Consider the following 15,868-nt stretch of genomic DNA (forward strand, 5'->3'; position numbering starts at 1 on the left):
ATATCAATAAAGGTTTTTCTTTTCAGTCGATGGACGCCCACTGCAAGATATAGGCCCTCCCTATATCTTGCAGTGGGCTCTCCCGAAGATCACCAACACCGGTCTTACGGTGCCCGCATTCACTTCCATAAAGGTTTAAGGATATAAAGCTTGTTATATAACAATTCGTATTAAAATCCTGGGAAATCACAAGTGTGTTGAATGGATTATAAAAACAGACGTCGGATTAAGTCTTTTAAAACTGTTGTCTGTTTATTTAAGATTATCGTCCAGTGAAAGCGAAGCGAATTATAAGCGAGGCATTCGCTATCATATATCACTTCAAAACTATGTAAATTTTACTTAATAGTAACTTTATTGACTATTGTTTATTTAAGAAAAATAAATAAAATATATGTTCATTTTATATGATTACCTTCTACATGTATTTATATATATATTCCGTGCGACAGATATATATATATATATACATAGCTAATATATAAAATTCTCGTGTCACGGTGTTCGAACTTGAACTCCTCCGAAACGGCTTGACCGATTTTTACCAAATTTTACATGCGTATTCAGTATATCTGAGGATCGGCTACTATCTATTTTCCATACCCCTAAGTGATAAGGATGGTCCACCCCTAAATTTTATTTTTAATTTTTTTAGACAATTTTTTTGGTTTTTATTTTATTATGATACAGCATACAAAAATACATACAAACCTAAATTTTCACCCCTCTACGATCAACCCTTATCTTACATTTGTTAATTTAAAACTTTAATTTTTTTTGCAAAACGTTTGCGGGATCAGCTTGTATATATATATCTGACGCACGAAATACAACGACTGTCAAAACGTCACATAGGTAGTGTGGGACAGAGATAATGCTCTACGAAGCCGAAATTAGCCGATTGTCTCTTTCCAAAGGTGGATGTGCAATATTTATCGCCGGGTACTGTAACACTATTTTACAGGATCGATAGGCCGCTGACCACACAAGTCACCACTCGTCGAAACCAACTTAGCATTGACAAGGGCGCCCCGGAGAACCGAAATTATATTTCAAATCGTGGAAATTGATAGCACATTGTGCTGTGTGTAAAATCTTAATTTAGCTAATCAGCGCTATGTAATATCTATTTGCACAAGAAGCTTTAAATGTTATTACTATAAATGGAGTAAGTCAGATTTTAAATCCAGTTCAGAAACATAACGCGAGGCGGCGTTTTTAAAAGTTTTGATTTCACGATTGTGTTGATATTTTAAAACAAAGAAATGTCTATAATCGTACAAGTTTTAGCTACGGGCATTGGTAATATATATATTTCTTTCTTTAAAAATAACCACTAATTAAATTAAATGTATATTGCAGTGTTCTGTTTATATATCTAAATAATATTTTAATAAAAATTTAAAATTAAAAACTTTATACAAATGGACGGATTATATCTAGCTTTGACGTAAGGTTGACTCTTTAATATGTTCGGATTATAAGTGCTTCAGACCTAAGAATTTGTAAAATAAACTAAATTTTGAATTACTTTAGTTTTTGCAACAAATTTGTCAATTTTTCTTGTATTTATATGTGATAATGTTTTATTATTATAACAAATCACGTAAATATTTAAAAGATGATTAAAAACAATGGAATTCAAGATATGTCTATATTGTGTCTCACTTATATGTTAGTGAATATATGCGACTACAAAAATATCAGGCGATGCTGTGAATCTATCTTTTAATTTATGAAATTTATCAAGCATAGGCTCTTTCAAAGGACATATTACTCTATTTCACAGTATGTTCCAGATATATATGTTTGAAAATCAGTGGCGTACCTAGAACTTTTGCCGCCCCTTCTATTATATGTCAATCAAATAGTGGTTTTTGATTTAAAAAAATTTTAATATATGACTTCAAAGTAATCATATAAGCTTTTCAAAAGAAATGACATTTATAAACTGACATAAAAAAAAATTAGTTAGGAAAAATTGCCGAACAAAGTCGTAAAGATCCTTTTACGAATTCAACGAATTTTAATGAATACAATAAAATAAAATTATTATCTTGTTCTTGAATTAGAATCCAAAATTAACACTAAAATGTATTTATATACACCGAGGAATAATATTCAAAATCATAAAGTTAATTATAATTTATATAAATCAAATATTAAACTTATAATAATCATTTATTATTTAAGAAAGAAAATAAATTTGAAATGAAAAAGTTGCTTTTTACAACTATAAGTAAATATAAAAAATGCCGTCCCAAGGTAAGTGCCGCCCGGTGCGGACCGCACCCACCGCCCCCCCCTAGGTACGCCACTGTTGAAAATATATTATTCTAATTTTATGATTTTTTGTTTTACAATTATAAATAAAAAATTTACAAACCCCATTGTATTTGTTTAGTTCTACGCTTTTTATTGTTATTTTATCAAAACTATTTATTATTTCTGAAGGCTATGATTTTCGACTAGCGTATACCATACTGCATGTTTATACCTATAAGCAATCACCTGTATATTAAGGAATATTTTCATAGTTTAATTTTGCTTGATGTAGATAATTTTATGTAAGAAAAGGACCAATATTTAGCCACTTCCGTACATGCAGTGGTAGTCGTGCAACAAATGCACCGCCCGCCAGCTCGCTGATAAATGCGTATGCGGCAAACAATGCGAATCACACAACCGACACCGCCAAATTACTCAACACGTGTTTCACCCCTCCACGGGGCATCTTCAGGAGTTATGTTACACCGATTAGTGCCAAGCACAGAGTCCACTAATAATTGGTGTAATGCATGCATGTGCGGAAGTGGCTAAATATTGGTCCTTTTCTTACTTAGGATGGACTTCCGCGAGGTAACGCCTGATTCCATTAAATAGTAGATAATTTTTTTTTCAGTGAGCTACCTCGTCTTGACCATGGGTATCATGTATACCTGGCCATCATCGACGCTGATACTCTTCTCTTCTGCCAACACAACGCTGAACCGTCCAATGACAGAAACTGAAGTTGCACTATTCGGCAGTCTTTCTTCTATCAGCGCTTTGGTCAGCACTCCATTCTCTGGGTACTTTCTGGACGCGTTGGGAAGGAAATACAGTTGCATGTTGTTCTCTATATGTCAAGTTGTAAGTATATTTCTATAATATTATCTGACAGGTAGACTACTGGTTGACTTCCTACTACTTCGCCTTTTTCGTCGGTCTACCAAGTGGGGGGGGGGGGCTACCATGTCTACCGCTTCATGATCACTATTCGACTACCTTATGATCCTGATGATCTTCGGTTGCTTTAGTTTTGTGTAGCACGAACCTACTGCCACTTTAGACAATCAATTCTTCGAGCTCCGACTTCAGTAATTTTGCGAATCTTCTCATTTCTGATTTAATATCGCAGCGAACCATAGAACAATATAAAGTTAGTTGTAAATATTTTTTTTACGTAACATTTTTTGTTCAATTTTGAAGTGCATTAATAAATAAATTTGATTATTATTTATTATTTGAACAGGCGATAAATAATTGGTCATACAAAAATATGTATTTTAATTATTAATGATATAAATATGTAAAGAGTTATATATTTATCGACGTTGCATATGCATGTCTCATTGGAAGATGTAAATTTTTTTATTAACCACTTCAACCATAAAACAATAAAAACTTCTCTGGAAAATATCTCTGGAATAACAATTTGTTATAACTACGTTATTTGAACGTAATGCATTGTATCAGGATAATATTGTGTATATATTTATTCAGGAGTTGTGCTAATCTCGGCGCCTACAGCACTGATATAGAACCTTTTTTGATTAGATTTCAAGGAAGTTCCAGGATAATTATTTGGCAGTTTTTGACACTCAAGTGTAACGGGCTGGTGCCATTATAAATATCAGGCAAACGTGATCAGCTAAGAGCCTGAGACAGTGGCGTAGCTAGGGGGTGGCGAGCGGGGCGGCCGCACCAGGCACCTCAAGTAGGGGGGCACCAAAGTTGAAAATAATTTTTTTGATTTTTTTTTTGAATGATGAATAATGAAATGTTAAAAGAAAAATGAAAACCATAATTTAAAGTAAATAACATAAAAAGAATATCGTATTTTATTATTTTTGTGCTAAAAAAATTGTTAAATAATATGAACATTAAAAAAAAGGAAACGGTTACAAATTATAATATACAGAGAGTTTAAGCCTTTCATTCGCAAAACACATAGTGTTTTTTAAAAGGGCCCTAAATGACAAAATAATAAATATTACTTAAAGATAAATAGAAATATATATTAACTCTCGACTCTTTGGGGGGGGGGGGGGCACCAAGCCCCAATCTGCCCCAGGCCCCAAATACCATAGCTACGCCACTGGCCTGAGACGATTTATTGCAACCGTACCTCCTATAGATGCGTCAAAAGTTGCTGCTGTTGACCATACAATTAAATATTTATTTAATAAAAACTCAACATATTATAAAACACCGAAATAAATCATATATAAATCACCGAAATAAATACAAATGAAGTCTTAATTATATTACAAGTAATACCAGCTTGTAATGTAAAACACTCTCATCACAGATGTGATGAAGAAAGGTGATAATGAAGCTGCAGGTAAGCGCCATCTGTGCGCATTTACCTGGTGCGTAGATTGTTAAGTGATAAGAAGGTTCTACAAAGTATAATTACACTAATTAAAGATGAAAACAAAACAATCGTGTTTAAGCTGTGGCGTGATCAAGAGAGACTAATCGTCATTATCATTTCAAATGTTATTTTAACAGATTAATATAGACTTTCTTCACTGAAAGTCGAGTCTACCCCCCTCCCTCCCTCCCAAGATCACTTGAATCAGTCGAGCAATTTATTTACCGTACTCATAAAAATCTAATAGATATTGTGATGGTGAAGTACAGAGCGGGGAAATGTTTACAGTTACAGTAAAAAGGTTGGAGAAATTATGGAGTAAGAAAAGTACCAATATATAGCTACTTTCGCCATGCAGCAGTAGTCGTGCAATAAAGTGCACCGCCCGCCAGCGCGCTGATAAATGCGCATGCGGCAAACAATGCAAATTACACAACTACCACTGTTAAATCACTCAACACGTGTTTCACCCCTCCACGGGGCATCCTTAGGAGAAATGTTACACTGATTAGTGACAAACAGAGTCCTCTGGCGGGCGGTGCACTTTATTGCACGACTACTGCTGCATGGCTGAAGTAGCTATATAATGGTCCTTTTCTTACTTAGGTCTTGTGTACATCTTACGTATGATACTCATATCTGTTTGTAATGTGTTTACTGTTTGTAATTTTTTTTCATTGTTTGTAATGTGACCTGCAATTTTAAATTAACAATCTGCAGAGCAATATCAGTCATGTTTGTTCGTCTATGGAACACTTCATTAGTTTTTATCGTTACTTTGTTTAAAATTTAGAATACAACGCAAAGTGTGCTCGATATGGTTAATACTTTAATTATGTTTTCGTTTATACGAGACATTTATAAGCCATTGTTAATGGAGCAAATTATGATTAATTCTTGTCAAATAATGGTTTATTACGTTACGCATTCCTTCCTTACGATGTGAGATAATCTCGTATATTTAGACTTGTCTTAACTTATGTATAAAATATGATATTATAATTTTAGTTTTTTACTAACGTTGAAATGTTCTTTAAGGATCTATTTTAGGTTCCTGTTTCTTTCAATATCATAAAAAAAATTTTTGGACCTCTCATTCAACCTCTACCAAGGATCTACAAGATCCATATTTACTTTATAATTTTTCGCATAATTTTAATTAATTTTCATGCTCATTTTTCTTCTTTCTTAATTTCTTTTATTCTTTCCTCTATTTTTCTTCACAATATCTCTCAATCCTTATCACACATCACCTCACTTCCGTCACCTTATCTCCAGGTTTCTAAAATGTTACATTTATTATTTTTATCATCTAGAACCATATTGTAACCTTGTTGAGGTCATCAGAAGGTACAGGATGCGAGCCTGTTGTAGTCATACCTAAAGAAAATTTATGGAGAAGGAATTTATGAAGAATTTATGGAGAAATGTCCAGCTGAGGACAACCTAAAGTTAAAATGATAATGACATTTTTATTAGCCTAATGTATTATTACTATGTGAATTGTTAGATTATGTTTCATATAAGATATGTATACCTATATGTTAATATTCGAATTGAAAGATTAAGTATTATAGTATTGACGTTTTGTGTCATTACGTAGTAATAATATATACATAGAACCTCCATAGACCATTTCATGGGCGGTAAATTTTTAATTTCTCTCTGCTACGTGATCTAGTCTGCCTGTCCTTTCTTTTTTTTTTCTCCTGCTTCTTTATTGATCTTATCTTCTTCTTTCTAAGACTTTATATCAGATTTTTTTTAATTACACTCTGCTACCTGATCTAGTCTGCCTGCCATTTCTATTATTTACTTTTTCTTTTTCGTCAATCTTATTTTCTTCTTTCTTAGACTTTATATTCTTGTTTATCAGGAAATCTGTTTCAGACAATCTATGGTGTTGATATGTGGTGGTCTTACCATTCATCATCAACTCAAATACTTTCTCTGTCATCTTGATCATATGATGTAGGCCGGAGTATGCTGGATGAACAGCTCTTAGTATCGTGTCGTATCTTACGTAGATATGACTTGTATTTGAGAGGCCTTTTACGAAGTCTTAAACGATGACTACTATATTAGTTTTTAAGCGTGAAGTGAAATCTGACAGATCTGTCGTGGTGTTCGTCCTCGACTGGAACAGTTCACCTGGAAGTTTGAGCGTCTTCAGACACAGGTTCTGATGATTATAAAAGAAATTAGAAACTCAGGAAGATCAGATCACGTTGGGGTCACCAATGTGGAGCGTTCAATTAAATTAAATGCTTATTATGTCGCATTGATGTTTAGTGTCATTGCGTAGTAGTCACAGTAGCACAGTATGGGGGATTCCCCACAACCTTAATAGTAAACAGGTTGAAATATACGAGTGAGATGTCCTGGAATTTTCATGATTAAAATTTTGTCCACAGGTTGCATGGATTATTGTCTTACTAAGCAATCGAGTCGAAGCTATACTTGCTTCAGTTTTCCTATCCGGTTTGAGCGCATGTCTTGTATTAGTCGTACCGATTTACGTAAGCGAAATCTGTCAAGAGTTTCTCCGTGGAGCCATGACGTCAATGCCCATCATCTTCTACGGGATGGGGATGTTGGCGTCGTATCTCATGGGAGGTTATTTGGACTACGACACCATGACGTACGCATGTCTCTCCATGGCAGTTCTTGGAGCGATACTCATCATGCTGATGAAGGAATCACCAACGCATCTAATGGCTAAAGGTTTGGAAAAGGTGAGTTAAAATATTGTTTATACTTTTAACGTAGTGTCAGTGGAAATAGGTGGAACAGGAGGACAGCTGCCACACCTTCTTGCGGTTTTGTTGCAGGGTGGTGGGTGATGTAACATGAAGTGTGGCGAGGGATGGGAGGCGATGCGTAAATGTGATGTGGGTGAATGCTATATGTTGAATGATAGAAAATATGAAGGATAGCAGAGGGAATAAAGAGAGAAACTGTGAAGGATGAGAAAAGGAAGGTGAAAGTAGGAGGGTGTATATCTCTGCCCCGAAAAAAAAATGGGGAAAGAGTATTAAAAAAAGCATAGTTTTAGTTTTATTAACGTATACAAGCTATGCAGACATTTACAAATACGTAACAAACGCACGTATGTTAAAGTACAATAATGTTTTAACGTATGATAAAAAAAACATTCCAGAGTTATTTCGCTAGGATGCGAGTATATATATATACAAATTGGGCAATGATAGCCCAGAGGATTGAGAATTGCGATAACTCGTACGTGGTATCGAACAATCTGCCGGCTTTCTTATTTCCTAAGAAATATCACCCAGGTCTCTTCAAGGTCAGAATGAACAGGAACTGAGTCTGCTTGCTTCATCTTCGACCACCACGTCGATTTCCATAGGCGAGTTGGTGGTCAAAGGCGGTTTAGTAACCGGTAAAATAATTCGACGGTTCCATACTTGCATGTTCTGCTCACAAGTTTGCAAAGGATGAGCAGCAGCGATCTCCAATCCGTCTGCCAAGTGTAGCGATTACGATATATCCCCCCTAGATATCTTTGGGGGAGGTTTATGCTTTGTGGATCTAATGACTAGTCTTGCTTTGTCCGTGCTCAGCGACTTTCTACGGCCTATACTATGCTGTCTATCACGTCTACCAGCCCTTGGTCGCTATTCACAATCTTCCGGACACAACCAAAGGCGGTTGCACCTACGATGTGCCTTTTCAACTGCGACTTCAGACGAGAATTTCTTCTAACTTGAAAGTTGTATTACTTAACAAAACTTTAATGATAGAAGAAAGTGTCGCCTTCCTCATGGTCGAAGACAAATGTCCGGCATTTCTGAGGTCTATAAATCGTGCAACAGTCCATTAATCAATGTCACTGCTATGATTGTTAAACTTAAATATAGGTTCTAATAATTTTTCAGGACGCAGCCAGAGCAATAGCTTATTACAGAGCGACTAAAGTAAATTCAAAGACAGTTGAAGAGGAAATTGAAAATATACGTAGAGCGATGAACCCAGAACTAGATGGTATGTATTTATTTTATAAATAATCACGGATTATAAGGCACAGTAAAATACAACACAGTGTATCTTATGCTCCTCCAAACATAGTTGGACAGTCTTGATCCAGATGTTCACAGCGCACTGGACTCTCGGAACACCTTCACAGGTTTAAACTCAAGGAGGACCCCTCGTGCTTCTGTGAACCGGGCGTGGACCAGACCGTGATCCACCTTGAGGCCCAGTGTCCCGCATTCGGGGGACTCCGGCTCGAATTCGAGTGCTGGTCTGGCGTTAAAATCAGGGAGGAGTCAATAGCCTCCCTGATAGGCGGAAAGGATACTAGGGAAGAATTCCTCTTATACTGCAAGGAAATAATTAAAAAGGGATACAAAAAAAATAAAATTTAAAGAAAATAAGAAAAATTTTAAATAGACAATAAGAAAAAATGTGATAAAATGTAACTCAAAATGGTATATAAAATGTGATAAAAATGTAAACGAAAAGAAATAAAGATAAAATGTAACATGTAATGAGGGAGGAATGAAAGGTCACAGAGTAAAAGGGAAAGATAGCAGAAATGTGGCATGAAATAATAGATTGAAAGAATATGTAAAGAACGAAATTAGAGAATGGAAATAATAAATAACTATGTGAAAAAATAAATTGCCCGTAAAGTCCCTGTCCCACCAAAGATAGGGGTACGAGAGGCCCCCAATAGCGGGAGCCATACAAAAAAAACTCAAGGAGTCTCTCGTGCATCTGTGATAATGCGGTGGATCAGACTTTGGTGGACTATCACCAGCTGTCCCATGTTCTGATGGCAAAAGTATGATTGTAAGATAGAGTTGTGTGCAAACGTGAAGAGAGAAACCATCTCCTTACTAATAAGTGATGTTCAGCACCAGACAATTTTTCTAAAATAATCTAGATATATTTTCCAAAAAATAAAAAATTAGAGAGTAATAATAAGACAGTTTTATCCATAAATTAAATAAGCAAATTATAGTAATAAAATATAAGTTTAAGAAAATATGTCAAGATAATTTTAAGGTATCAATAAAAAAAATAAGAAAGGACCAATATCTAGCCACCTCCGCACATGCAGTGGTTGTCGTGCATGAAAGTGCACCGCCCGCCAGCCCGCTCGTAAATGCGCATGCGACAGACAATGCAAACTACACAACCGCCACCGTAAATTCACTCAACACGTGTTTCACCCCTCCACGGGGCATCTTCAGGAGTTGTTACACAGATTAGTGCTAAACACCGAGTCAACCGGGCGGTGCACTTTCATGCACGACAACCACTGCATGTGCGGAGGTGGCTAGATATTGGTCCTTTCTTATTTAGGATGGACTTCCGCAATGTAACGCCTGAATCCATTAAATAAAAAAAATAAAATAAAAAAAATGTAATTTAACAACATTCCTGCCAGTGTCTTAAACTTAAGTCAGAAAGAACCTATTTTCTTTTTTGTTGTTTATTTGTTTGAAGAGGATTCAAATGTTATTAATTAAGTGTCATTTGCATATATAAGGTAATTAAAATAAAAAATAAGAAATTGAAAATATCACGCACCGGCGCGAGATCGGCGCTGCGATAGGTATTCTTTCTATCAGTGCCGGGTATTTCGTTTTTTGGTACGTGGCTGACCCTTTCTCATACTCATATTGCAGGCGAAAAAAAACAATATATAAAAAATAACTAAATATTTCGCTAATGAAGTTAGAACGTAGATATACGTTAGCATATTACTTCACGCGATGCCGACGCCGTACTGGCTGATATAAGTTGATCAGTAGGCATCTTGCGCCGGCGCGAGATCGGCATCTAAGTTGTTAACATAAAAAATCTAAATTCAAGGATTGTGGTCAAGAATGAAAGGAGACGAAAGCAAGGAATATGTTTAATCATAAAAAGTGATAGAATTTGTGATGCAAGAAAGTAAAAAGAGTGAAAGATCTAGCGAAGAAATAAATAAATACAAGCAAAGTTCAAAACCTCATTTACAAAATAAAAAATCCTTGACTTTCAACATGTTACAAGCGTACAAGATGCACCCAACGGGTCCAGAAAAACATACAACACGGCATTGCTCTTATTTTTCACGGAATTTTTGTCATGTTCCTATCACATCCTTCATCTTCTATACATTTCTTTCTTCTACCTTCACAATATGTTGCAATCCTTTTCGTACCTTTCTCCAGGCTAACATACCACTTATTAAACCTTTAGCGCTGGGAGAATAAGTGGCGGTATGAACTTCAGCAATGCGTTTTCTAGCTACAAATAACGGGACATGTAGTATTGAAAGCCAAATGAAATTTAAAATAGGTTATATAAAAATACGTTAAGCACTTAAATAAGTGTGGTGTTTGTATTATACAGCCTCTTATCTCATCATCTCATTGTTAATGATCATCAGCATGCCTAGTACTAATATTTAGGTCCAAAATTAATGTTTTTTTTAACAACAGATTCAACACCGGAAACGGAAAAATTGCAAAATGAAGTCACAGTGAAAACAAAAATGTCGCCTTGGGAATTTTTCAGTAAGTATATATTTTAATAGCTGCAATCTCAGACTTTTGTTTCTATTCACTCTTCATCATTTAGATTGTAAGATGTCCACCGCTGAACATAGGCTTCCACCCATGATGCTAGGTGCAGTGTAAGAGACGAAATAAATGCTTATTCTAGAGTAAATAATTTATTTATTTATTTAAATATATAACAATTATTTCTTACAAAGCTAAATAACAAAAGAACCAATATATTACTACTTCCGCCATGCAGCAGAGTCTCTGTGGACTCTGTGCTTGGCACTAATCGGTGCAACATTACTCCTGAGGATGCCCCGTGGAGGGGTAAAACACGTGTTGAGTGAATTAACGGTGGTAGTTGTGCAATTAGCATTGTTTACCGCACGCGCATTTATCAGCGGGCTGGCGGGCGGTGCACTTTATTGCACGACTACTGCTGCATAGCGGAAGTAGCTATATATTAGTCCCATTCTTACGATGGATTTCCGCAAAGTAACGCCTGAATCTATTAGATATATAAAATGATATTATTTTCACAGAAAAATCACAGTCGACACGGCGGGCAATGTACATGTCTCTTGTGCTGTACACGGCGGCCATCTTCCAAGGTCTGATGGTGGTGCAGGTGTACGCGGAACCGCTCTTCGCTGAGGCTGTACCGGATACGTCTCCAACAGTCTGCAGTGTCATCTCCGCCATTGTAACTGTTGTGACGGGACTCCTTGCTGCATTTCTTGTGGAATGGATTGGCAGACGGGTAAGTTAAAGGTTCCCATCCCCCCTTTTTGGTTTAAAATAAGATTTATTTAGTTTTGGAGCGACGTATGATAGCGAATATATCGCGTTTAATTATCTTCGCCTGCACTTGACCTGGCCTCTTAATTAGTAATACGTAGCTGCCAGAGGCTCCTATGGAAGTCCAGGGGCTTCACTCTCTTAAAAGAGGTTTTGATCCAGGATCTCACAGCGCCCTGCCATTCCAAACACGCCCAATCTACAAATGCCATTTAGACAGCAATGACAGTCCGGTCAAAAAATATAATTTTATATCCTTAGCTTGTAATTGCTAATGCAGAAATCAAATAGTCCTTACAAAGGACATGCATTTTGATTTAATATTTGCTTCGCGCGTCATCGTGACCTAGATATTAAGTTAATTGCATTATTTGTTATAAAATAAATTAGTGCTCAATTGGAACTTGATCGGATCGCTTGGTTTTATTTGCCGTTCCCGGGGCGTGGCTAATTTAGGCACTCACATTGACATTTTCATTTTGACATCTTTAACAACTTTATATCACACACACGCACGCACACTCAACACGCACACACACGCATGCACACACGCGCACATACACACACACACGCACACGTATTTACGTACATACAAATAGTAAAAGATTTAAATGAATGCATGCATGCAGTTCGCGAATTTTGAATCAGACTGTATATATGTGGAGATTAATTTCCAAAAAACTTTTAAGATATTTTTTTACTTACTTACTCCGCTGGCTCAGTGACCCAAAGTGGGTCTTGGCCTCCGAAGCGGGAGACTTCCACTTTCCTCTATCTTGCGCCATCGTCTGCCATTGGTTGACATTCAATTCGCGCAAGTCTGCCTCAACGCGATCGATCCAGCGATACCTGGGTCTACCCACTGGTCTTCGACCCCTCGGTTTTTCCAGGTACGCTACCTTCACGCTCCGATCCGATCCCATTCGCTCCAAGTGACCAAGCCAGCGGATTCGTTGAGCTTTATATTCGCCAATGATTTGGTTGTGCTACTAAAGTCTCAAAGATAGAAAAGATATTTTTTTGCTTGTTCATAATTATCAAGATTGAAATGTTTGAAATTACACCAACAAAAGGAATGTGTCTACATGAAGCGAGCTAAGGATTGCTATTTTGAAATATAGGATGATATTCAAATAATTTTTGAACTTTAAATGTAATTAAAGTTTATTCTATCCTCCAGTACCTGATGATTTACGCGTCTATTGCATCGGGTGTCTGCTGCGTGGTGCTGGGCACCCAGATTCACCTACATTGGGGTCCGCACTGGGTGACAGCACTCTTCATGTATCTCTTCGTGATTACTTACACCTGCGGAGCTGGTACCGTGCCTTTTGTGCTCGTCGCTGAGATATTCCTGCCAGAGGTTAGTATTGTAATATTCTTCTCCTTGCTGTGCTTGAAAATCTCTTCTGCAAGCAACCTGGCAGTTATAACTAGCTATATAGCTGGTCGAACTCTGAATTCAAATTCATAAATTCTTTATATATATATAAAAAATATATACAAACATATATAGAAGTATATGTAATAAAATTAATAATATATATAATATCAGCTGTACCATAATATCGTATACCATAAACAATTACAATCATAATGTAATTATATATATATATATATATATATATATATATATATATACTTTTCGTAAACCCCATGGCTGTTAAATATGGAACGCCATTACGAAATGTTTTTGTTGTTGTCTGTATGTCCTTTATAGAATTGTAAACTATTCATTTAATCATGTAATGATCTTTAGCAAAGTTGTTGTGCGTAAGTCCACAAAGGTTTCTAACTTGGTATGAGAAAGTTTCGACAGATGGCGTCACTGTCATTCACTCACACGTTTTTTCATAATTCTTTCAATATTGATATCTTTATAATCTTGTCCCGCTTAAAATAAACACCAATTAAAACCTTATTTCTAATAATTAATTGACTTTCTTGTAATTTACAAATATTAAATAACATTGAAATTTTCTATAATCGGGCAATTTATTTTATTAATACAGTTGGTCTTAATTATTCTTTATACATATCAAGTCGGAGCAATGTGTGATAAAGACAGCGCTCTATAAAACCGAACTTAGATGGTATTTGTTGATTGTGATGACTCTTCTGTATGATATGTTAAATAAAGTAATGATAAATTTATTTCAGATCAGGAGTTTGGCATCCATGATCGCGGTGGAGTGGTGCTTTATCTGCAGCTTCGTGGTGTTGTTCATCTTCAACCCTCTCGTGTCAGCTATAGGCCTAGGCCCTGTCTTCTATATATTCGCAGTCGCATGTTTCCTCTCTGCTATTTACTCCGTTTTCTATGTACCTGAAACTAAAGGCTTGACTGTCGACGTAATTCAGAATCTCTTTTCAAAACCAACGCGGTCAAATTGAGTATAGTGGAGTTATTGTCAGGGGCGGCTTAACCTATAGTGCAGGGAGTGCAATGCACACAGGCGCCGCCGTGTCAGGGGGCGTTCTATGGGCAGCGAAACAGAAACTCGATACATTTCGCTTCTATTTCGCTGTCCATAAAACTTAAAACACAAGACGAAACATGAACTATCACGGTTCGCCGCTTAGTTAGGGGACATATTTTAGAGAAAATCCGATTGATTTGTTACTACTCCGGCATTGATTTTTATACTAGATGACAGAAGCTTGTTGATAAAGGTGAATATATTGTTGATTAGAAATAAAAATTTGTTAAAAATGTAGTCGTGTTAATTTAACTTAAGATAGCGACATTACTCTCAGGTTCCCCTAATAAAATCTGCACGATCCATTCCACAGCACCACCCGTATATTACTTTTATTAAATAATAGTATTTAAAAACACAAATCTGCCACCAGACATCCAATATATTTATTTCTCGCAACATGTGTATTATTTAATGTCACAATGTGAGACTAGATGACGTTAAGGTACCTGTTATTTGACCTAACTACGTCGATAGATGGAGCTGCACCACACAAAACAAAGGCGATGGTGCTAACCAATAAGCTGAAGTACGACTACCCATTACTGGACTGGGGAAGTCCGGATACTAGGCCTCACAGTTGACGATAGGCTCACGTTTTTTTTTTTTTTTTTTAAATGACCCCCGCTATTGGGGGCCTCTCGTACCCCTATCTGATTTTTAGGACAGGGACCTTTTTTTACAAATATTTTTTCACAAAGTTTTTTATTTCCATAATCATCTGTCATTCATCTTATTATCTTTTATTCTTTTCTCTCTATCATGTTATATTTCTTTTCTTTTATGCCCTTTTACTCTACTCTTCTTTCTTTCATCCTCTTATTTTGTTTTACAGATCTTATTTACTAGGTATGTTATGGCAGTTGTTTACTTATAGTTATTATTTATTTTACTTCAGTCTTTTTTGTTTTCTTTTACCTAGTTTTGTTTTTTTGTATTGCTTGTGTTATTATTGTTTTGCAGTACTTGAGGAATTCGTTCCTAGTTACACTTTCGCCTATCAGGGAGGCTATTAACTCCTCCCTGATTTGAACCCCAGACCGGCACTCGAAGCCGAACCGGAGTCCCCCGAATGCGGGACACCGGGCCACAAGGTGGATCACGGTCTGGTCCACGCCCGGTTCACAGAAGCATGAGGGGTCCTCCTTGAGCTTAAACCTATGAAGGTACTCAGAGAACCCCCCGTGCCCCGTGAAGAGCTGGGCCGAGACCGCGTCCACCTCGATGCTGCGGAGCACGCGGTAGGCTGAGACGGCGTCCGGGAAAAACATCCTCGTTACCGAAGCCGTCGTTCCTTCCACATACCTCCTGTTCCATTCGTCGAGCGACTCCAGTCTCAGTTGCCGCTTGACGAATGAAACAGGGCATCTTTCGTACTCTGGTCGTCTTTTACTCTTCAGGGCCGCTTCCTTGGCCAGCTGGTCCGCCCT

General features: G+C 36.7%; 1 protein-coding gene across 1 annotated transcript; it reads left to right on the forward strand.

The window, feature by feature from the left end:
* Nucleotides 1–1,209: 1,209 nt before the first annotated feature.
* Nucleotides 1,210–14,623, forward strand: LOC137925539 (facilitated trehalose transporter Tret1-like). The gene is made up of 8 exons (XM_068768998.1): nt 1,210–1,302; nt 2,903–3,132; nt 7,054–7,374; nt 8,539–8,644; nt 11,098–11,172; nt 11,703–11,920; nt 13,139–13,321; nt 14,119–14,623. The coding sequence occupies exons 1-8, from the start codon at nt 1,266–1,268 to the stop codon at nt 14,350–14,352; spliced, it is 1,404 nt and encodes a 467-aa protein (XP_068625099.1). The 5' UTR covers nt 1,210–1,265; the 3' UTR covers nt 14,353–14,623.
* Nucleotides 14,624–15,868: the final 1,245 nt, after the last annotated feature.

This window comes from Battus philenor, unplaced genomic scaffold (assembly GCF_028537555.1).
Source record: "Battus philenor isolate CCGP_79_NKW_IND1 unplaced genomic scaffold, ilBatPhil1.0.hap1 SCAF_27, whole genome shotgun sequence".
Classification (NCBI taxonomy): Eukaryota; Metazoa; Arthropoda; class Insecta; order Lepidoptera; family Papilionidae; genus Battus; species Battus philenor.

What these genes read in the sequence shown, in the direction of transcription:
- LOC137925539 (XM_068768998.1), top strand. Translation starts at nt 1,266, where the DNA reads ATGTCTATAATCGTACAAGTTTTAGCTACGGGCATTG. An exon ending in GTCGCCTTGGGAATTTTTCA is followed by an intron (nt 11,173 to 11,702) that starts GTAAGTATATAT and finishes TTATTTTCACAG; the next exon opens with AAAAATCACAGTCGACACGG. An exon ending in TGGAATGGATTGGCAGACGG is followed by an intron (nt 11,921 to 13,138) that starts GTAAGTTAAAGG and finishes TCTATCCTCCAG; the next exon opens with TACCTGATGATTTACGCGTC.